The sequence below is a fragment of the Canis lupus genome, chromosome 1 (genome assembly GCF_048164855.1).
Source record: "Canis lupus baileyi chromosome 1, mCanLup2.hap1, whole genome shotgun sequence".
Lineage (NCBI taxonomy): Eukaryota > Metazoa > Chordata > Mammalia > Carnivora > Canidae > Canis > Canis lupus.
The window spans coordinates 8,956,195-8,975,855 of NC_132838.1; the positions used below are offsets into that span (position 1 = coordinate 8,956,195).

Below are 19,661 nucleotides of genomic sequence, written 5' to 3' on the forward strand. Positions count from 1 at the left end.
CTTTCATCTAAAATAGTTCCTGAATAGCATTAATGACCTTAACATTTTTGAAGAGTACAGGCTATTTAGTTTTTATAATATTCTTTAATTAGATTTATCTGTCCTTATAATTAGATTCAAGTTATACATTTTTTGATAGAAAAGCTGTAGAAGTGTTAGTACATTGTATCAGGAAACAAGATCATCTGTTTGTCCCCTTACTAGGTATACTGACTTTGCTAACTTGGTTAAGGTAGAGCCTGCATGTTTCCTTCATATGGAGTTTCAGTTTTTTCTGTTGCAAGAAGACACTCTGAGACTGCACTGATGCCTACTTCTCATCAACTTTCTTCCACTAGTTTTGACTTCCATTCTTGTCTGAAGCGATTATTATAGAATGGTTGCCAAATGGTGACTTTCTAATTATGTCATTCTTTCTACATTTATTACATTTTACTATAAGAAAGAGCTTTCATTTTTTCTTTCTTCTCTTTCTTTTCTTTTTTTTTTCTACATTTCAGTGTAGACTCAAAGGCTCTTTGTTTTATGAGTTGTAGCCTGTTTCTATCATTATTTTTAGATATTCAAATTGTTCCAGATTTGACTTAGAGGCGCCCCTTCATGAAGAATCTTTTGTCCTTTTAACTTATTTTCTTTAGTCTTTGAGCACTTCTGTATTTTCTGGTATAGCAAGATATTCCAGAATTTCCAGCCCCAGCTTAGAATCAGACATTTACTCAGAGAGCCCTGATTTCTTTTAATGGAGAATGGTATTTAGAAATGAGATCTGGCTTCTAGACGTTTTCATTATTCCTGGACAGAGGGAAAGAGTCATTGCTTCTGTGTACTAATGGTGGACATAAGTGGAAACTGCATATGTGTTTGCGTTTTAGGTAGATAGTCCACTCATTTATTGTTGCAGTATGCATCATTTTCATATTTGATGTGATAATCATCAGTGCATATTTTTCATCTTTAAAGGTGTTCATCATGAATCCTCCTAAGTATTGATTTCACAAAACAATAAATACTTGGTGTCAGAGAAGCAATATCATTTTATCTGTATTCATAATTTATATGTAATTAGGGATTTCTGCTTATGTAATTAGGATCATTTTTTTCCCAATCTCTGTATTATATTACAGCAGTTTTTTTAATTTGTTACATATTAAAATAATTCTTTTTTCTTCTTGAAAATACTCTCTAGTCTTTTTTTTTTTTTTTTTAAGATTTTAAGTAACATCTATGCCCAATGTGGGGCTTAAACCCACAACCCCGAGATTAAGTCATGTGCTCACTGACTGAGCCAGGTGCCTGTATTGTCTGCTTTTCTTAAATGTGATTTTTACTTTGCTTCTAGTTCCTTTTGAACCACAGGTAAATGAGTATGACACTAGGAGTAAAATATATGTTTTTAAATTAATATTGCAGTTTATTGCATCCTTGAAAACAATGATTTCAAATTAATTGGAGTGTTCTATGACATAATTTGTGATTTTCGTTGCAAACTTATTTGTAATGATACCTGGTGATTTGAAGAGTTTTCTTTCTTTGCATACTGTCCTTCTCAACTCTCCCTGGCAATTTTGTAGATGATCTGACAGCCCCAGCACATTCACCTGAGGGCAAGTCTGGTAAGGATATAGACATCCAAAGACAGAGCACTTAGACCATGCTGATTTCCCCACTATGCCAGAAGACAGCCCCATCAATTACTGATGGATCTGTGGAACGGAACCTTGTGTATGCATGAAAAGCTTCATTGTTTGGGACCTTGTACCATTAGTCATCTATGGAAAGCCTGAGTCAGACCATTTTTTGTGCATATGCTGGGTTTGGCTTTACTGCCCTGAGTAAAGCTCTGTTGCTAACATGCCATTGCCACTAGGAAGCTTTGGCACGTTGAGAATGGGGATTCAGGCTTAATATTAGTTAAAATAAATCGAATAAAAAATAATGGTGTAATATGTACATATGTACATATTCCAGATTTGATCTTCTTTAAGAACTTATACTCTGGATGAATTGTTTGTATTTTTAGAAGCATTTTTTTTAAGTAAAAATGTATGTGGTTAAAACAACCATTAGAGCTTATAATGAAATTTACTGCCTCTTTTCATTCACAGAGATAGCTTTACCTCCTACCGATTTTAATTCTTTAGGTAGTTACCTTCATATCTAAATAGTAGTTTGCTATAATGTTTGTTCCTTTATTGTGTTGATACACAGGATTTAGCTCATTTAAATAATGTCCTGCAAATTTAGTTCTATTACCAGACTTAGTTTCTCTACCTGCTGTTTCTTGTCTTCTTACCTGTGGATAATATCTCTGTCCCCTCATTAAGAAGGTAAGAAAGTTGTAGCTAAGATATTCCTGTTCTTTCACTTCTGCTAATCTTTGTCAGTTTTATCTTTACTTTTACTTTGTGAATGTTGATGACGTTCATATTCTCTTCAGTCTTGCTTTATATGTAAGTTGATTCTAAAAATTGAAAACTAGTGATTTACTATAGAGCCACTTACTGGGCTGTGGTTATATTTCTGTATCTATACTTACAGGGCTCAGAAGAAAAATTGTCTAATATTTATTGTATTAAAAGTTTTTAATATTTATATGTATATTTCTAATATATATGTGTATATACATGCATAAGTTTGTGTCTGTGTGTGTCTAATTAAGTGATTTGGGTGACTTATTTTTTTTTTCCCTTGGAGTTTCTGTCCCTGGCTATCTATCTATATAATTTTTTTTCTTTGAATTGTAAGTCTATATCGTATCACACTTTTTTCTAAACTCTTAGCCATCCTTTCTTTTTGATTGAGATACTTTTTCCTAGAAATCATCTTCAAAATAATCATATTTCTATCTTAAAAACAAGTACATGAGCAACAAACATAATGAGTTCTTACATATTTGAAAATGTATTTAAATTGCACTTGATAGTTTGGGTAGTTACAAGATAGGTTGAAATCATTCCTTATAAGAATTTTGCTCTACTATCTTCTGACATCCTATACTGCTGATGAGAAGTTGGATGCCCATCTGGCTCTTTTACCCCTTTATGGCCAACTTTTTTGTTTATCATTCTCTCTTTATCTTTGATGTCCTAGAATTTTATGGTTATATATCTTTTTCATTGCTCTTGCTTGACACTCATTAAACTCCTTAATTTGAAGACCTAGATGTTCTATTTTTTTTGACTCTGACACATTTTTTCTTATTTATTTATTTATTTATTTATTTATTTATTTATTTATTTTTTAAGATTTATTTATTTTAGTGGGAAGGAGAGTGTGCATGTGCTTGCACACAAGCTAGGTAAGGGACGGGGGCGGGGAGAGATGGAGAGAGAAGTGGACTCCATGCTCAGCAGGATTCAATCCCAGGACCGTGAGATCATGAACCTGAGCAGAAATCAAAAGTTGGGTGCTTAACCAACTTAGCCACCCATGCATCCACCCATGCATCCCTCATGTTTATTTATTTTAAAAATAACTTTTCTTTGTTCTCTTTCCATATATCATATGAGTCCTATATTAGGTCTCTCGAATTGATTTTCTTTTTATCTCCTTATCTTTTATATTTTTATCTTAGTCTTTATTTTCTGAGATATCCTTTTGTTCATATTAGAATTTAATTTCTTCAATCTTGGTAGGCTGAAGCAATTTTCACTGTGATATATAGGGAAAGAAAAAAAAAGATTCTTTTTAGAGATTTTATTTATTTGTTTATCTGAGAGAGAGCAAGTGAGGATGTGAGTGGGGGAAGGAAAGAACAACCTTAAGCAGCCTCTGCATTGAGTATGAAGCCCAGCAAAGGGTTTGATCTCATCACCCAGAGATTATGACTTGAGCTGAAACCAAGAATCTGATGCTTAACTCTGTGAGCCACCCAGGTACCCTTTTTTTTTTTTTTTTTTAAGTTTTTATTCAAGGAATCTCTACACCCAACATGGGGTTCGAACTCACAACCCCACAATCCGTAGTTTCATTTTCTCTCACTGAGCCAGCCAGGCACAAAAAATAAAATGAGTTCTGAAACCTTATTAAGTAGATGGAATTTTAAACTTGCATTTCTTATTATGATTTATATTGTTATCATTTTCTCAATCTTTTCTTTTTATATTCATAAGGACTAGAGAAAAAAATTTTTAAATATGAATCTTCCTTGACTTACAATGGGGTTATGTCCCAGTCAACTCATTATTGAATTCAAAATATCATAAGTTGAAAATACATTTAATACACGTAACCTATCAAACGTCATAGATTATCCATGCCTACCTTAAATGTGCTCAGAACACTTCTACCAACCTACAGTTGGACAAAATCATCTAATACAAAACTTGTTTTATAATTAAACAGTTGAATATCTCCTGTAATTTATTGAATATTGTACTGAAAATAAAAAGCATGTGATTGAATCAGCTATTTACCCTTGTGATCATTGGCTGACTAGGAGCTGCGGCTGGCTGTTGCTGCCCACCAAGCATTGTGAGAATATGTTATTGAATATCACCAGCCCAGGAAGAAATCAAAATTCAAAGTTTGAAGTGTGGATTTTACTGAATATGTATCACTTTGCTCCATTATAATTGAAAAATTATAGGTTGAACCATTGTAAGTCAGAGACTATTTGTATTTAATTGAAGGGTAAATGTGATTATGTTAATGATTATCACTATGATAATTATATATACTTAGGGAATAACTACTACAGTTCTATATATGTGTAATTTCTCATTTACTTTGGAAATACTTAAAACTAAAAAAAATGGTGGATTTTATTTTTATTATCATTTTAAAGATTTTATTTATTTATTTATTTATTTATTTATTTATTTATTTATTTATGAGGAGTATGAGTGAGTCTAGGGAGAGATACAAGCAGACTCCCTGCTGAGTGTAGAGCCCAACATAGGGTCCAATCTTAGGACCCTGAGATCATGACCTGAGCAAGTCAAACTGATTGAGCTACCCAGGCTCCCTGAAAAAGTGGATTTTACAAGACAGTGAGTTTGTATTACCTTTCCTTTTAGCAATTGGTATAACCATCAGCCTCAGGAAACGTTTAGAGAATAAAGAATCAATAGATTTAATGAGAGCTCTTGAAGAGCTTGTTTTTAAGATTTATATAGTTTATATTCCTTCACTTATTTTTGTTAAACATTTATGAATTTTGGACTGTGGTGTAACTTATCCAGGAAATAAGTATATAGGTATAATTTTGGAAAAGTAAAAATTTTATGTAATTTGTGTAATAAAACTTAAAAATTGTTCTGGGCATCATTATGAAATATATTTAGAAAAGGTAGTATCATCCTACTTTGTTTAATCATTTTATTTTATTGGTTTATTGAAGTTTGTTAAGTTGTTGGAGCTAAGCTAGTAAATTTAGCTGAATTATTTATAATTCTCATCTTGGTTGTTAATTCCTTCTCTGAATTATTGTAATGAGAGCTTTAATTCATGATTTTAAGCAATTCTTACAAATCTCCTCTGTATTTCACGTTTTGTACATTTAGAATGTTGTAAATTGCTTAAAAGATAGAGGAGTTTGAAGCTGTGGATATTAGGATTGGCTCTGTGGTTTGGGATGAATTATTTCATCCCAGATAATAAAATAAAGTAGTACATGAAAGGGCCACATTGTCTGAAACATATACCATGGTTAACAGACAGCCACATGACCCTGTTATTGTACTTTACTCTGTTTTGTCTGCTTCTTCCAGACCTCAAAATTTAAAGTTACACAGGGGCCATCATGTGCTGGTTGCTTATTATATATTCTTATTTCTTATTAAATATGTAAATTGCTTTATTATTAGAATACAGCAATAACAGATTTATAACCATAAAATTTATTTAATAATAAAGTAAGATATTTGATTATAATGATAATATCCTGAAAAAAAGATTAATTGAAATGATCATATTGATTTAATTAAATCTTTAACTTGTGAATTATTTTATCTTCCAGATAGTAAGTTTTAACATCCATTTTTCCTTGGTGATGAGGAGGCCTGAGAAAAGGGACCCATACACAAATCTCAGAGTTAATGATACATTTTGGATATATTTTGACCATACCTTTCCTGCTAGAACTTAGATTGCTGTTTTCTGTCTTTTATTTTTCTCTCTCTTATGGTCTTTTTTAAAAATCATAACTTTATTGTCATTTTCCAAAAATAGAATTATAAGCCAGGGACAGGCTTATTTGCAAACTTTAAACCAATCCTGGCTGCTTAACTTTTGCCATTGGATATTCCAGGAAAAGTAATAAGTGGCAGCACAAAAAGATTATTTGGAAAAAAGTACAATGAGATTAAAATCATAGAATGGCAGATTCTTCTCAGCTTCCTGATGGAAAGTGTGTGTGCGTGTGCGCGCCCTCGCACGCGTGTACCCGTGCGCATGCATGCCTGCCTACATGTTTCTGTTGTCACAGTTAATTCAGTGAGAAGTAATGTGGCAAACAGATTTTATCATGTGTAGTGATGAGTCTTTTCATTTTTATCTGGCATATTGATAGGTGCAAAAAATAATTTGGAACATAATTACTGGATCACATTATTTCAGATATTTGAATATTCTGTGCAGGTTGAAAAATACTGCTTTTATTGTATTCGTGGATCAAGAAATGTAATTACTTGGTTAAAACTGTACCATTTTATAGATGCATTGTAAACTAATGTTTATCTCTCAAGAGTAGATCAGCCTTCTGCCTTCAGAGGATTTTTAGGCAGCAAAAACTTAGAGTACTATGAAATATTTGCCCTAGGTCACACTGCTTTGAGTGTGGAAGGACAGAGTCAGGTATAAGTATCCTGGTAGCACCTGGGACCCGTTTGGTCCCTTGGGGGTGGGGGGGGAGGCGGGGGTTGAGAGGCAGACAGCAGGTCTTTTTGAAGAAATTACATTATAATCAGGGTGTCTTTCTTTTTCTCTCCCTCTTTTCCTTACAGGGTCCCTGTGTCCACGATGAGGATTCTGGCCTGTCGCTCATAGGAAAACCTGCCCTTCAGGCTCTTCTATATCATTGCCATTTCTATGAACATTTGAATCAGATGATAAAACACTGTTACCTGGGACGATATACATTTGATTTGAATTTTTCTGCTCTGGATGGAACTTCAGAAGGTAGTGATTTAAATGGTAGTATATTTTTATTTTTATGAAATCTAACTATTTAAAAACTATTGAAAACCTACGTAACCTATGTGTTTGTTACAAAATATTTTTAAAAAATTGAAAGTACCCAGGAGAGCATTTATCTCTGGGCCCCACTACACAGAGATGACCTTTGTTAACGTCAGGGTGAATTTTCTCGTCTTCTCTCATCCTATAGCTTTTGTTTGTTTTACATGATTGTGTTCATATCTATGTATATTTTTGTTCCTTCCTTTCACTAAACATTGCTTAAGCATTTTTCTATGTTATAAATTCTTCATGGAAAACATTTTGACATCTTATTAATTTTTTATAAGTTATTTCATGCCCTTCAGTAAAGTTTTACTGTTTTTTTTTTTTTTTCTCTTTTTGATGTTTTAAACTTTTTGGAAGGTTCTTTCTAGGTAATCAAGAATGAGACCTTTTCATTCTAAATTTTCTTTTTTAATTTTTAAAAAATTTTATCTAAATTCAATTTGCCAGCATGTAGTACAGTACCCAGTGCTCATCTGATCAAGTGCCCTTCTTGATGCCTGTCACCCAGTTACTCCATCCCCCCATCCTCCTCCCCTTCTGCAACCCTTTGTTTGTTTCCCCAGAGTTAGGAGTCTCTCCTGTTCATCTCCTACTACATTTTTTCTTTTTTTTTCCTTTCCTTTTCTTATAAGGTTTTATGTATTCATGAGAGACACACAGAGAGAGGCAGATACATAGGTAGAGGGAGAAGCATGTTCCCTGTGGGAAAGTTGATGTAGGACTCAATCCCAGGACCCAGGAATCACAACCTGAGCCAAAGGTAGACGCTCAATCACTGAGCCATCCAGGTGCCCCTTCTACTAAATTTTCTAATTTGTTTTGCTAATATATCAAAAAGCTATTTGCTTTTGGTATGGTACTCATTTATCAAAATATCTTACTGAGGGACACCTGGGTGGCTCAGTGGTTGAGCGTCTGCCTTCACAGAGCTTGATCCCGTAGTCCCGGGATCGAGTCCCACATTGGGCTCCTGGCATGGAGCCTGCTTCTCCCTCTGCCTCTGTCTCTGTCTCTCAATAAGAAATAAATAAAATCTTAAAAAAACAAAACAAAACAAAACAGAAAACAAAATATCTTGCTGAAACCTTTTCATTTCTATTTCTAGATTCTTTAGATTTCCTATGATCTTAGCACATATTAATATTGTTGTCTCATAATAATAAATAATTTAATGATTTAAAAAATATGTTATATTTTAAGATTAGTCTTTGCTAGTATTTTTTGAAAATCTTGACATAATTTCTCACTCACAGAAAAGGTGCAAGAATAGTATAAGCATTCTCAAATGTTAACATTTTATGGTATTTGTTCCCCTACATGTATATGGGTATGTGTTTATAAATTTAAAAAATTTATTTATATGCATTTATTTATATGCAATATACATGTATATATATGTTTTTCTGAGCTATTTAAGAGTGAATTGCAGACATAATTCCTTTACCCTGAAATACTTAAGTGTGAACTTCTAGTTCACTTTTCTGCTCAATTCTTGGAGGAATTAAGAGGAAAATGACATTTGATGAAGTTTTTGAACTTAAAAAAAAAAAAAAACACAGATTGAGAGAGGGAGGGATATGGGGTGGGGGCAGAGGGTGAGGGAGAGAATCTTAAGCAGGTTCCATGCCCAGCTCGGAGCCTGATGTGGGCCTTGATCTCATAATCCTGGGATCATGACCTGAACTGAAATCAGAGTCAGATGCTTAACTGACTGAGCCATCCAGGTGCCCTAGAAGTGTCAAAAAAAAAAAAAAAAAAAAAGAGAGAGAGAGAGGCAGAGACACAGGCAGAGGGAGAAGCAGGCTCCACGCAGGGAGCCCGATGTGGGACTCGATTCTGGATCTCTAGGACCATGCCCTGGGCTGAAGGTGGCGCTAAACTGCTGAGCTACCCGGGCTGCCCTGTCTGAACATTTTAAATAAGTGTTCAACATCATTGAAATCTTTTGTGAGCTTGTTAGACATGCAGAGTTATGGCTCCCATCCTGATTTAGGGGGGTGGAATCTCTGGCAGTAGGACCCAGGAAATAACTTTAACAAGTCCTTTATGATTCTTGTGCGCATTAAAGTTTGGGAGCTGGTGGTCTTGATAAATTAGATTAAGCAAGGTCCACTAATTGTCATTAAAATGTTTAACAAGTTTTATATATAAATTAATTAAGAATAATAAAAATTAAGCAAACTTTTTTCCTTAGTTCTTGATTGGTTTTCTGTAACAAGTGATCTTTCTATTCAATGTTATGGTACCCAGGAGACTATGTTGATGTTTTCCTGTTGTCGCAGGTTTAGATGACTCATTCAAGTTTTGGAGAGCTCCATCTAGGATGTCCAATCAAGATCAAGATCCAAGTTCTCTCTCCACCTTGGAAACAATGGTACTTCTAAAGAATGCATGAGTGCTTCATTTTGAATCTCTGAAAATACTTGAATTTACACAGTGGACAGATTAAGACTGTATACAGAGTATAAGGTTATGATTTAGGTAGCTGTGATTTACTTACTTTTAAAAATTTATTTATTTATTTTTTTAGTAATCTCTGTAGCCAACATAGGCTCAAACCCACAACCCTGAGATCAAGAGTCCCATGCTCCACTGATTGAGCCAGCCAGGTGTCCCAATAGCTGTGATTAATTTAAACTACTGTCTTTGTAGAACTAGGGTCCCATGTACTCATATAGCTATGCTGAATGTCCTTTTAGATGAATTTATAACCTTTTTTATACCTTATTTGATAGACCGAGAAGCATAAAAGTTCAAAAATGTTTATCAGTAGTAATAGAATAGATCCCATGTGATAATAATGCTTGATTACTGTGCGGTTTTGCTTAAGGACAAAGCAATTTGGAGAAAGTGGGCCCATTCAAGTGATTCCAGTTTGGTACTAGAGATTCTGAACATTATTTCTAAATATTTGTGTCAGAAGCTTGTTTTCATTGTTTGAAATACCTGAAATTTATGCCTGCCTGCCTTCCTTTTTCTTTTCATTCATAAGTTGCTTTGTTCTAAAAAGTTTGAGATACACCAAGTATTTCTAAATATGACTGATACTAGGTTTCACTTTTTTTATAAGCATAAGAAATGATTGGAACAGTTACTGTGTCATAGATCTATCAGGAAGGCAGAGGTGCACGGCACTCCTACTTCCAGGAGCAAAAATAATATGAGCATAATAGATAATTATAAGGCAGTAATAAAATTCACCTCCTATAGTTTCTCAACACTGGTACTTTTTTTTTTTTTTTTTTTAAAGATTTTGTTTATTCATAAGAGACATGGCAGGGGGGTGGGGGCGTGGGGCAGAGACACAGGCAGAGGGAGAAGCAGGCTTCCTGCAAGAAGCCTGATATGGGACTCGATCCCTGATTCCGGGGTCACACCCTAAGCCGAAGGCAGATGCCCAACCGCTGAGCCACCCAGGAATCCCAACACTGGTACTTTTTGCTACAGTTTTAGGTGTCATGATTTTCTGTAGACTCAGAAGAGTTTGTGGTTACTGCTGCATTGAACCTTTATTTGGAAAAGTTGACTAATTACCTCATTTCCACTAGATGTCATGCTTTCCTTTCTGTGCTAGAAATAGTATGTATTTTTGTTTCAACAAGAGAAATCATATGATTAAATGCAAAAAGGAGCTGTATTAGTTATTTAATTCACAGAAGGGCAGCATTAATATATGCTTAAAAGTAATTCTTAGACTTCGCTGTCTATTAAAAGGGCTATCTATAGACTAAGCTTGAAATTTGTACATGCTTCAGTTGTTTGCTTTATAGTAGGAACTCAGTAAGTAGTAATTGCTCTAATTAACTTTGAGTCATCTTAGCTATTTTGTAAATACCAAATTGTATTTATCATACGTAAGAAGATTTGAGTACTTTTGCATTTCTCTGTTTTATAAGAGATAATAATATATAATAATAATAAACATATACAATATACCTAATAATAGATACTTTAGTAATAACAAATCTCAGAGATCAAGATACTAGATTTTCTGAGAAAAATTTTGGAAATATTTATTTTAGTCATTATTAAAATAGAAGTACTTAATAGAGCCTAAGATTCTTACAACTTGGTTGTGTTTGGATGTTACATATTCTTTTAGAAATATATACCAATGAAATCTGTTATTTTTTTTTTAAGAATTCTTTTATAGTTCTTTGTGAGATTTTGTATAGTTTCTCAAAAGATAATTATCTATTAGAATTTTTATAGTCAACTCTTTGTTTTCTTCTTTTTTGATTCCAAAAAGAAGAGCTTTGGTATTGGTGACTCTTAGTCACCAGATTGGTGACTTATTCATAGAAGTAGTCTCATTACCCCAATTTTACTAATAATCATGTTTTTTTTTGTCATGTCAGAGATATTATCTGTCCTTGTTCACAGGAAAAAAAATTCGGGGAATTTATTCATCACACCAGTAAATATTTATTTATTTTCAAAGATTTATTTATTTTTTTGAGAGAGAGCATGCATGGGAGGGAGGGTCAGAGGGAGAGGGAGAGGGAGAAACCTCAGCAAACTCACCACTGAGTGCGGACCCAACTCAGGGCTGGATCCCAGGACTCTGAGATCATGATCTGAGCCAAAACCAAGAGTCAGACACTTAACCGACTGAGCGACCCAGGCATCCCATATACCAGTATTACTTTAAACCTAAGCTGTCATACTTACATCAGCTAATACTTTGTTAAGTATATGTTGAAGTTACAAATTGAGGTATCTGTTCAGTGGATTTAAATCTTGCCAATAAGTGTACCTGGTTATTTATATCATTATTTAGTGTATTTCCCAGATATGACAAAAGATACAGTTTATTTATTGATTTGTTTATTTTTCCATTTTGTCTTTCTAAGGAAAGCACTATCTTTTGATTTGGGTCATACCATCTAGTGTGCTGTTGCTAGGTCATTATCCATTCTGGGCAGTTAATGTTATTTTAGGGACTTTGATGGTGTTCCCTAATGAATATATTAGTTCAGTTGTTTGACAATCTTTATAGGGATTGGGACATGTTTGTTCATAAAGTATAGACAGGGTAAGGAGTGTCATTTTCACTTTGGGGCATTGCCCTTGTAAGTAGCTTTTCAGAGATGGCTTCCTTCCAGCTCAGTGTCTCCTTCTCATAGGTAGGAAGGGTCAGGCATTGGTTGTTTTTCCTCCTGAAGTCTCATTTCTACTTCTTAGAAATATCCACATTAGGTGGGTACCTAGGCCTAGTATACACCAGTATGCATCAACAATTTTCTGACCAAAATGTGGTCTTCTTTTTTTACTGCTGTTGAGCAGAATTATGTCTATGTTTTTTTAATCCGTTTTATCAATTGTCAAAATAAAGGAGTTGTGGTTTCTTTCCTTTTGAGCTTTTCTTTGTGAAATATGTGATTCTCTGAAACTTTTGGGAACACCAGTTTAAATAAAAATGATTTTATTTTAGTTTAAGTTTATTTAAACATTTAAAGAGAAATGACTCATGGGTCTTCATAAACTTAAAAGTATTGAAAGTCATTCTTACTTTTGCTATTTTACAAAAGAAGAGATTAAGGCATGCAGTGAATAAGTGTCTTGGTCAAGGTTCCAGTGCTGGCATTATTTGAATCCAGAAGTATGTTTGGTTCAAGTTGTTGGCCATGATGTTCCACTCCTTCACGACAAAGCAGATGTGATAGGTGCTATGATAGATGTTATGGTCAGGGTGCAGTGAGGTTACATTAGAGGGCATGTACGAGAAGTAGCAATTGAAATGAGCTTTAAAGATTAATCTTTCTTAAATATATGCACACATTTACAGGGAGTTGAAAAGATAGTCACATATGTCTGAGGATTCAGTACCGTCTTATAAGAGTTGAAAGTCTTGTCAAGAACTTAAAGCACAATGAGAAAATAACTGCATGCCAAGTTGTGTGGTACTACTGAAAGTATAGAAAACTCAGAAAATGCCTAGTTTGTTTGGAGTGTGGAACAAAGGCTAAAGTTTAATTACCAGATTAGGGGTTAGCTAAGAGAGCTAAGTCTGTTTTTGGATTCGAAGAGGTAAGCCATAATAGCTATAAAGATACAGCTCTAAAGATATTTCAGCAGAGTAAAATACATTAAATATTACAGTTGATGTTACAAAATATATATTGGCATTTGTGTGATGGTCGTTACAAGTTATTTTATAGAATGAAGAGTAGACCAAGGACAGTTAAACCAGGGATGAATCGAAGAGGCTTTAAAAAAAATAGTTTTGACATAGGAATTAGTGATAGAGTAGGTACATCCTTCCAGTGTGGTGACCCCAGGAAAACCTGGAAAGACAGCAATTTGCATGATGGTGGAGAGAAAGAAAATGATATACTTTGTTTAAATAAATTTCAACCAACTGTGGATTACCCAGGATCTAAGAACTTGTATATTATAGTTAGAAAGGAAATATAAGTAAGATTCTAATTCCTAAGTGTTGGGAATATAGGCCACAGGGCTGTAGTACAATGAAAATAAACAGGTGTGTTGGTTTTTTTGGTTTGTTTTGTTTTTTTAAAGATTTTAAATATTTATTTGACAGAGTGAGAGAAAACACAATCAGGGAGCTACAGAAGGAGAGGGAGAAGCAGGCTCCCCAATGAGCAGGGAACCTGATGTGGGGATTAATCCCAAGAACCTAGAGATCATGACCTGAGCCAAAATCAGGGGTCAGATGTTCAATCAGTTTAGCTACCCAGGCACCCTTAATATCAATTCTTTTAACAAAACTTAGATATTGATGGTTAGTAATGCCGCCATATTAGTTTTTTCTAATTTTTTTTTTTTTTGTATGTGACATTAGAATGACTGTAATAGCTAGTGAAAATAGAATATTCATTCCATCCTGTGCATGGTACTATTTTATAAATAATTTTTCTTTTAAAAATCATTAGAAAGAGAAAATAGTATTTATTTTGTGGGTCTTTTCCCCCCTGTATTTTGTATTCACTTTGGTGTGTTTGCAGTTATCCAAACTAAGTTACTATAGAAGGATAGCCATCAGTGTCAAGTGCAAGCATTTAAGGAAATTGGCAAAAGCATTTTGAGATAGATTTCAACAATTTTATTAAGCAGATAACTGTAACTAAAATGGGTATACTAAATATACTTAATTTTGGTAAACTGTATTTTATATAATTAGTTTTAACATATGTAGAGAGTCGACTTTTGGCCTTTACAATTTATATGTTAATAGCCTCTAGTTTGCTGTTTGCTGTAGTGTTACAGATGGGTTAAGGTGTTAAATCTACACCATTTGAATGTGGTACCCTCTTACAAGTGAAGAAGCGGTATATTCAAGAATTCAAGCATTTGGCCTAGGGTCACAAAGCTAATGTAGAGTGGAATAGGACAAGCTCTAGGAAACTTCTTCTCATAAATTATATACAGTAGGGCATTGGGACTGTGACTGTATCCTAGGGTTAAGTCTCTGCATGTGAGTGAGTGATCTTATTGTTAGGCAAGAATCTTATATATCATCCTACACTCACTCCTTTAGAGATATATAGATCTATATATATTTGTATTGTACACAATCTATTTGAATCATGGATCTATATATAGTCAAAGCAATTTAAAGTTCTTGTTATAATTTGGTGAGAATTAATAATTATAAATTGTGAACTGTGCCAGAGCTTTTCTGCTCTTGGGCATAGAACCAGGTATCATCTATAGTAATGAACATGTGAAACCTGGAGTTCCTTAGAAGCCTTCATACTTTTATTAAAAATGTGAGTAGATTTGTACCCTTTTTCATCTCACGGATCCTCATTTTCTTCCTTTGTTCTCTTTTAATTTTTTAAAAACCAAATAACTTATTTGGGAACCAATCTACTTTTGATGAAAGAGGATAGAAAATATTACAAAATTACTTGACAGATAAAATATTCAAGTCCTAAATTGGCTTTCAGAAACTTTGAAGCATCCAGTGAACTCTTCATTTCTGTAGGGCAGAATACAAAGAAAATAGTTTTGAACATTGATGCATTTTGTTTATATGATGGAAATGGCCCAAATTCTACTTTGATATGGTAAATGACTTTGCTATTTTCTGCTACTTCAAAGGGACTCTTAAAATTGTAACTGCCTCTTTTACAATAAGGCATGATTCAGAAAGCTTCTTTAGCTATCAAATCTGTTTATAAACACATTGAAGAAAAGGCTATTATCTTTTTTAGTTTTTATAAGCAAAATTTGATTCTGTTTTAGGACAGTGGCTTTAAGTAACACCAATCTATCTGCACTAACAGGCTTTTATTGCCTTTTATAATACTAGTAAGGTGATAAGGCTAGAAGTATATATACTTCAGTTCAAGGAAAACTCAGTTTTTTTGGTCTTAACAAGGGAATGTAAATTGAAAATCTCAGGCTGTGTTATGTGGCAAACAGGAAAGAGGAAAATGTCTAGATTTTGATTTTGTACTGAAGCCATCTTAATGAATAGAGCAAGTGATAAAAGAATTAGACTCACTGTTATGAGGACAGCCCTGGCTTCGCAGCTGGGGCTTTCTGGTTACTATGGGGTAGAGAGAGGAGATCGCAGGTGAGAATGTGTGTTCTCTGCTCTGGGGCAAGAGGTGACTTAGCCATACTCAGCTTGGCTGGCCAGCATTCTGGAGGTTTGTCTGAGGACTTCCTCTGACCTGAGCGTATTGGTGCTATCATGAATATATGTCATGTCCTCAACCGAGAATCCTAGTTAGAGTGTGACCTTGGACCCTTTCTTGTGGTCCTGATCCCAGGTGAGGACCTAGACTGGATCAGCCCTCTTCTACCTATGGCATAGGCTCATGTGAACCCCCTTCAACTTCCAGAAGCTAATACTTGAATTTCAAAGTGGACTAGTTATTACTTGGATTTTAAGATACACAAGTAACATATTTACATATGGATGTATATATTATTACATATAATAAAAAAATACCATTGGAGATTATTTTCAAACAAGTAAGGATTTGAGCATAGAACCGAAGCCATTCAGTTTAATACTTTTTATCTTTACTTGTTAAAATAATAATGTGGAAATATAGCAAATTTTAAAGGTATAGATAAGTTAGTAGAAATATAAGTCACCCATAATCAAATTTTAAAACACAATGTATATAAAGAAGTCCTTGTGTTTTCTCAACCATATAGAGTAAGTTGTAATACAACTATTAGGTAGGTGCTTTCTAAAATCATACTTTCTAAATTTGTGTATCACTTCCTTGGACTCTACTGAGGAAAATCACAACTTTTATTAATATCTGACCTTTTGGTCACACATTATGACTTTCCTTTCTTCTAATGAGCTCGGTAATCAGTGGGCCCTTAGAAGCCTTCCTGCGCTGAATGCTACCTGTGTTTTTTTTGTTAGTTTTTGTGTAGTGAGGATTGCTTGAGTGTCAGTTGAAAGGATGTTCAATGAAAAGGTAAAGGATTCTGGCATCGTTGTCCTCCTAAATTTTATTATACAAACAAAGGAGCTTGTGGTAGGCTCTGTATTTAATTGGTCAGCTCCTGTGTCTTGTGATAACCGTCTCAGTTATGATTGTCGTCTTCACAGACCATGAAAGCTATTTGGATGTCTGTTGACAGGAATTTTTTTTCACATATCTTAGACCCAGTTGTAGGTAAATGTCATTATCAGAAAAATAAACTTCAGGGTTTTTCCTATTACCTGGATCTAATATTATATAAAATAAGGTATTTAATATATTATTTATAAGTGTTTATTTAGACTGAAATTTATCCAGGTTTACTTTCTTAGATGACTTTATGGGCTTGGCTTATATTTATTGGCTACAACTTTCTGTTATTTATTTGTTATCGTGATGTCATACTTGAAGTGAGAGATGATTAAAGTCTTAAATTGAAAGGCGATTTTAAAAACTGTATATAAATTCCGTCAGCCATTTTCTTCAGATTTGTATTCTCTTTACTAACAGAAAGTGAAAACAAAAATAACCTTGGTTTTTGCTTTATTCTATCATATTAAGTCTAAGGTGCCCTACTTTATATGTTAAGATACATATACAATCAATATACAGGTACTGAGCTGTGTGGTATCTGGGTTCAAGGTAGGGTTGATTCATAAGTTCTAGTGACAACTCATACAGTATGCATGCACTGTATGGAGCTTATCCAGGTATGGGAAGTTCAGGCTATTTCAGAGAAAATAAATTGATGGTAAGAAAAAGAGTGATCTGACCTCTCTAGATATTTTTCACATAGAAGGTGCCAAACACATAAGTGTAAACTTTTCCTGTATTAGGAGACCACACAGTCTGCTCATCTGTAAACCTGTAGATGAAATTGTTTGCCTTCTACAGAATTTATATTATGCTTAATGTTTTAAAAAATACTGTATTCTGAAACACAGTGTCAACATACTGCCTGAAACAGTTCTTTTGTGATATGGGGAAAGGTAGAGAAAAATCTTTTAATATTTCTGTTGATTTTTTTCTTAGGCACTTTTAAAATTTGTGTGTGCTATTTGAAACTTATTTAAAAAAAACCCTCTTATTATGAATCAAATAGAGCAAACTATCTTAGGGAAACAGTGAATTATGCCAAAGTTAAAGGAGCATGTTTTAGGCTTTTAACATTTGGGCAATAAGAGGGGATAGGCCTTATCCAGACCTTAAAATCCTAAATGGGCTTTAAGTCAAAACTTTGCTCCTTTAAGTTACTGATTTATATAAAATCCAGCAGGTCCTATAAGAGGTAGGAAGTGCCATTCAAAAAACTTACAACTCTCAAGATATGGAATGTTTTCCAGTCATATTAACTAGTGTGGTTTTGTTAAAAACCTTCTGGTTTAAGGATATTTTCTGTACATGTTGTTTCTGTTTCACTTACTATGTGGGAACATGAATGAGTGAATGTTAGGAATAAAATAATTTCCTTTGCTCCTTGATAGGTGACACCTTCATCGGGGAGTACTGAATTCCCACCCTTTGGGCCCTCATCGGTGTCTCTCCCTGAGGCTTCACATGACCAGTTTGCGGCTCAAGGTACACTTTCAGGAAGACATTCTGCTTTCAAAAAGAAATGACAAGTTGGTCCAAATATTTTGAAACTAATTGTCTGTATGAGAACAAAATCAAATAAGTCATAAAACATAATGTCTGGATGATAACAAAATGAAGTGACCCAGAACATGATAGAATAAATATATCATAAATTAACAAAACAAATACCCTTAACTAATAAATGGAATTTAGTCATCAGATAAATAGTCTGGCTGCTATCTGGTTTCTCATTAATTATGTGTAAATATTTAGCGTTTGAACTAGGGAACTGATAGATATTAGTTACCTTCATTTTTTTCCCTCTTTAGGGAAAACACTTCAGTTTACTACAGTAGTCCATTTGAAAGTAGAGAGGATCCGGTCATAAGTATTTTTTAAGGGGACGCTTCCATTTTAAAGCCCACAAAATGTGTTGAGTCTTTATTTTATTAGAACTGCTTGATGAGTAGCCTGGGATTTATTTTTAGTAATGGTAATATATAACTTTGTATTAGGGACTGCTTCCAACTCTATTATGCTTCAAACTTTATATATTTGGAAGATTACAACTTAGCTTTTGGTTATTCTAGAGAATGTACAAGCCTTTATTCAGTAGCATTAAATTCATCACCTGTAAGGAATATGCTACCTAAAAAAGAAAGTAATCATAAACACTGAAATATAAGCATCCACAGGGAAAGGCTTTCTAAAACTTCAGAAATAATTGCTTAATTAAGACTTTACTCTGAATTTTTATTATATTTGTTCCCTAACTTCCTAAACAATGTCCCACTTCGTTTTTTTTTAGTAATTTATAGTAACAATATAAAAAAATATTTAATTGTAGGAAGTACTCATTTGATTCTCTTAATAAAAGGAGCAAACTCACATTGTTTAAATAGTTAAGGACACAGAATGAAATGAAATTTGATAATGAATTTCATGAAGATTTATCTCTAGAAGTATGTTGTGTTACTCTTTTTCAATAACTTCACTGAGAATAATTCACATACCATACAGTCACCCATTTAATAAGTGTCAATTCACTGGTTTGTGGTTTATTCACGGAGCTGTACAAGCATCACTACAATTAATTTCAGAACATTTTCATCACCCCAAAAAGAAATCTTGCCATTAGCAATAACTCCTCTTTTTCGATCCTTCCCAGTCCTAGGCCATCATTAATCTACTTTCCTTCTTTATAGATTTGCCTGTTATGGAAATTTCATAAAAACAGTCCTACAGTATGTGGTTTTTTGTGACTTTTATTTCACTTAACATTTTCAAGGTTGATGCATGTTGTATTTGTCAGTACTTAATTTGCTAAAAATATTCCACTGTATGGATATACCACATTTTATTTACCCATTCATCAGTTGATGAACATTTGGATTTTTCCACCTTTTGACTGTTATGAATAATAGTGCTATGAACATTCATGTACAGGTTTTTGTGTGGACATATAGTTGTGCGGGGTTTTTT

General features: G+C 33.8%; 1 protein-coding gene across 11 annotated transcripts in view; it reads left to right on the top strand.

Annotated features, from left to right (window-relative positions):
• Positions 1–19,661, top strand: part of RTTN (rotatin) — a 142,471-nt gene that overhangs the window by 82,619 nt on the left and 40,191 nt on the right. For 10 of the 11 annotated variants that reach the window (XR_012028187.1, XR_012028186.1, XR_012028188.1 and 7 more), the window contains 3 exons: positions 6,945–7,134; positions 9,468–9,559; positions 18,089–18,182. Coding sequence is in view for 7 of the 11 variants with exons in the window: in XM_072820524.1 (XP_072676625.1) it covers positions 6,945–7,134; positions 9,468–9,559; positions 18,089–18,182 (376 nt within the window). In the remaining 4 variants the exon portion in view is untranslated. The remainder of the gene's footprint in view (positions 1–6,944; positions 7,135–9,467; positions 9,560–18,088; positions 18,183–19,661) is intronic. The other variant, XM_072820484.1, reaches the window with a different exon arrangement.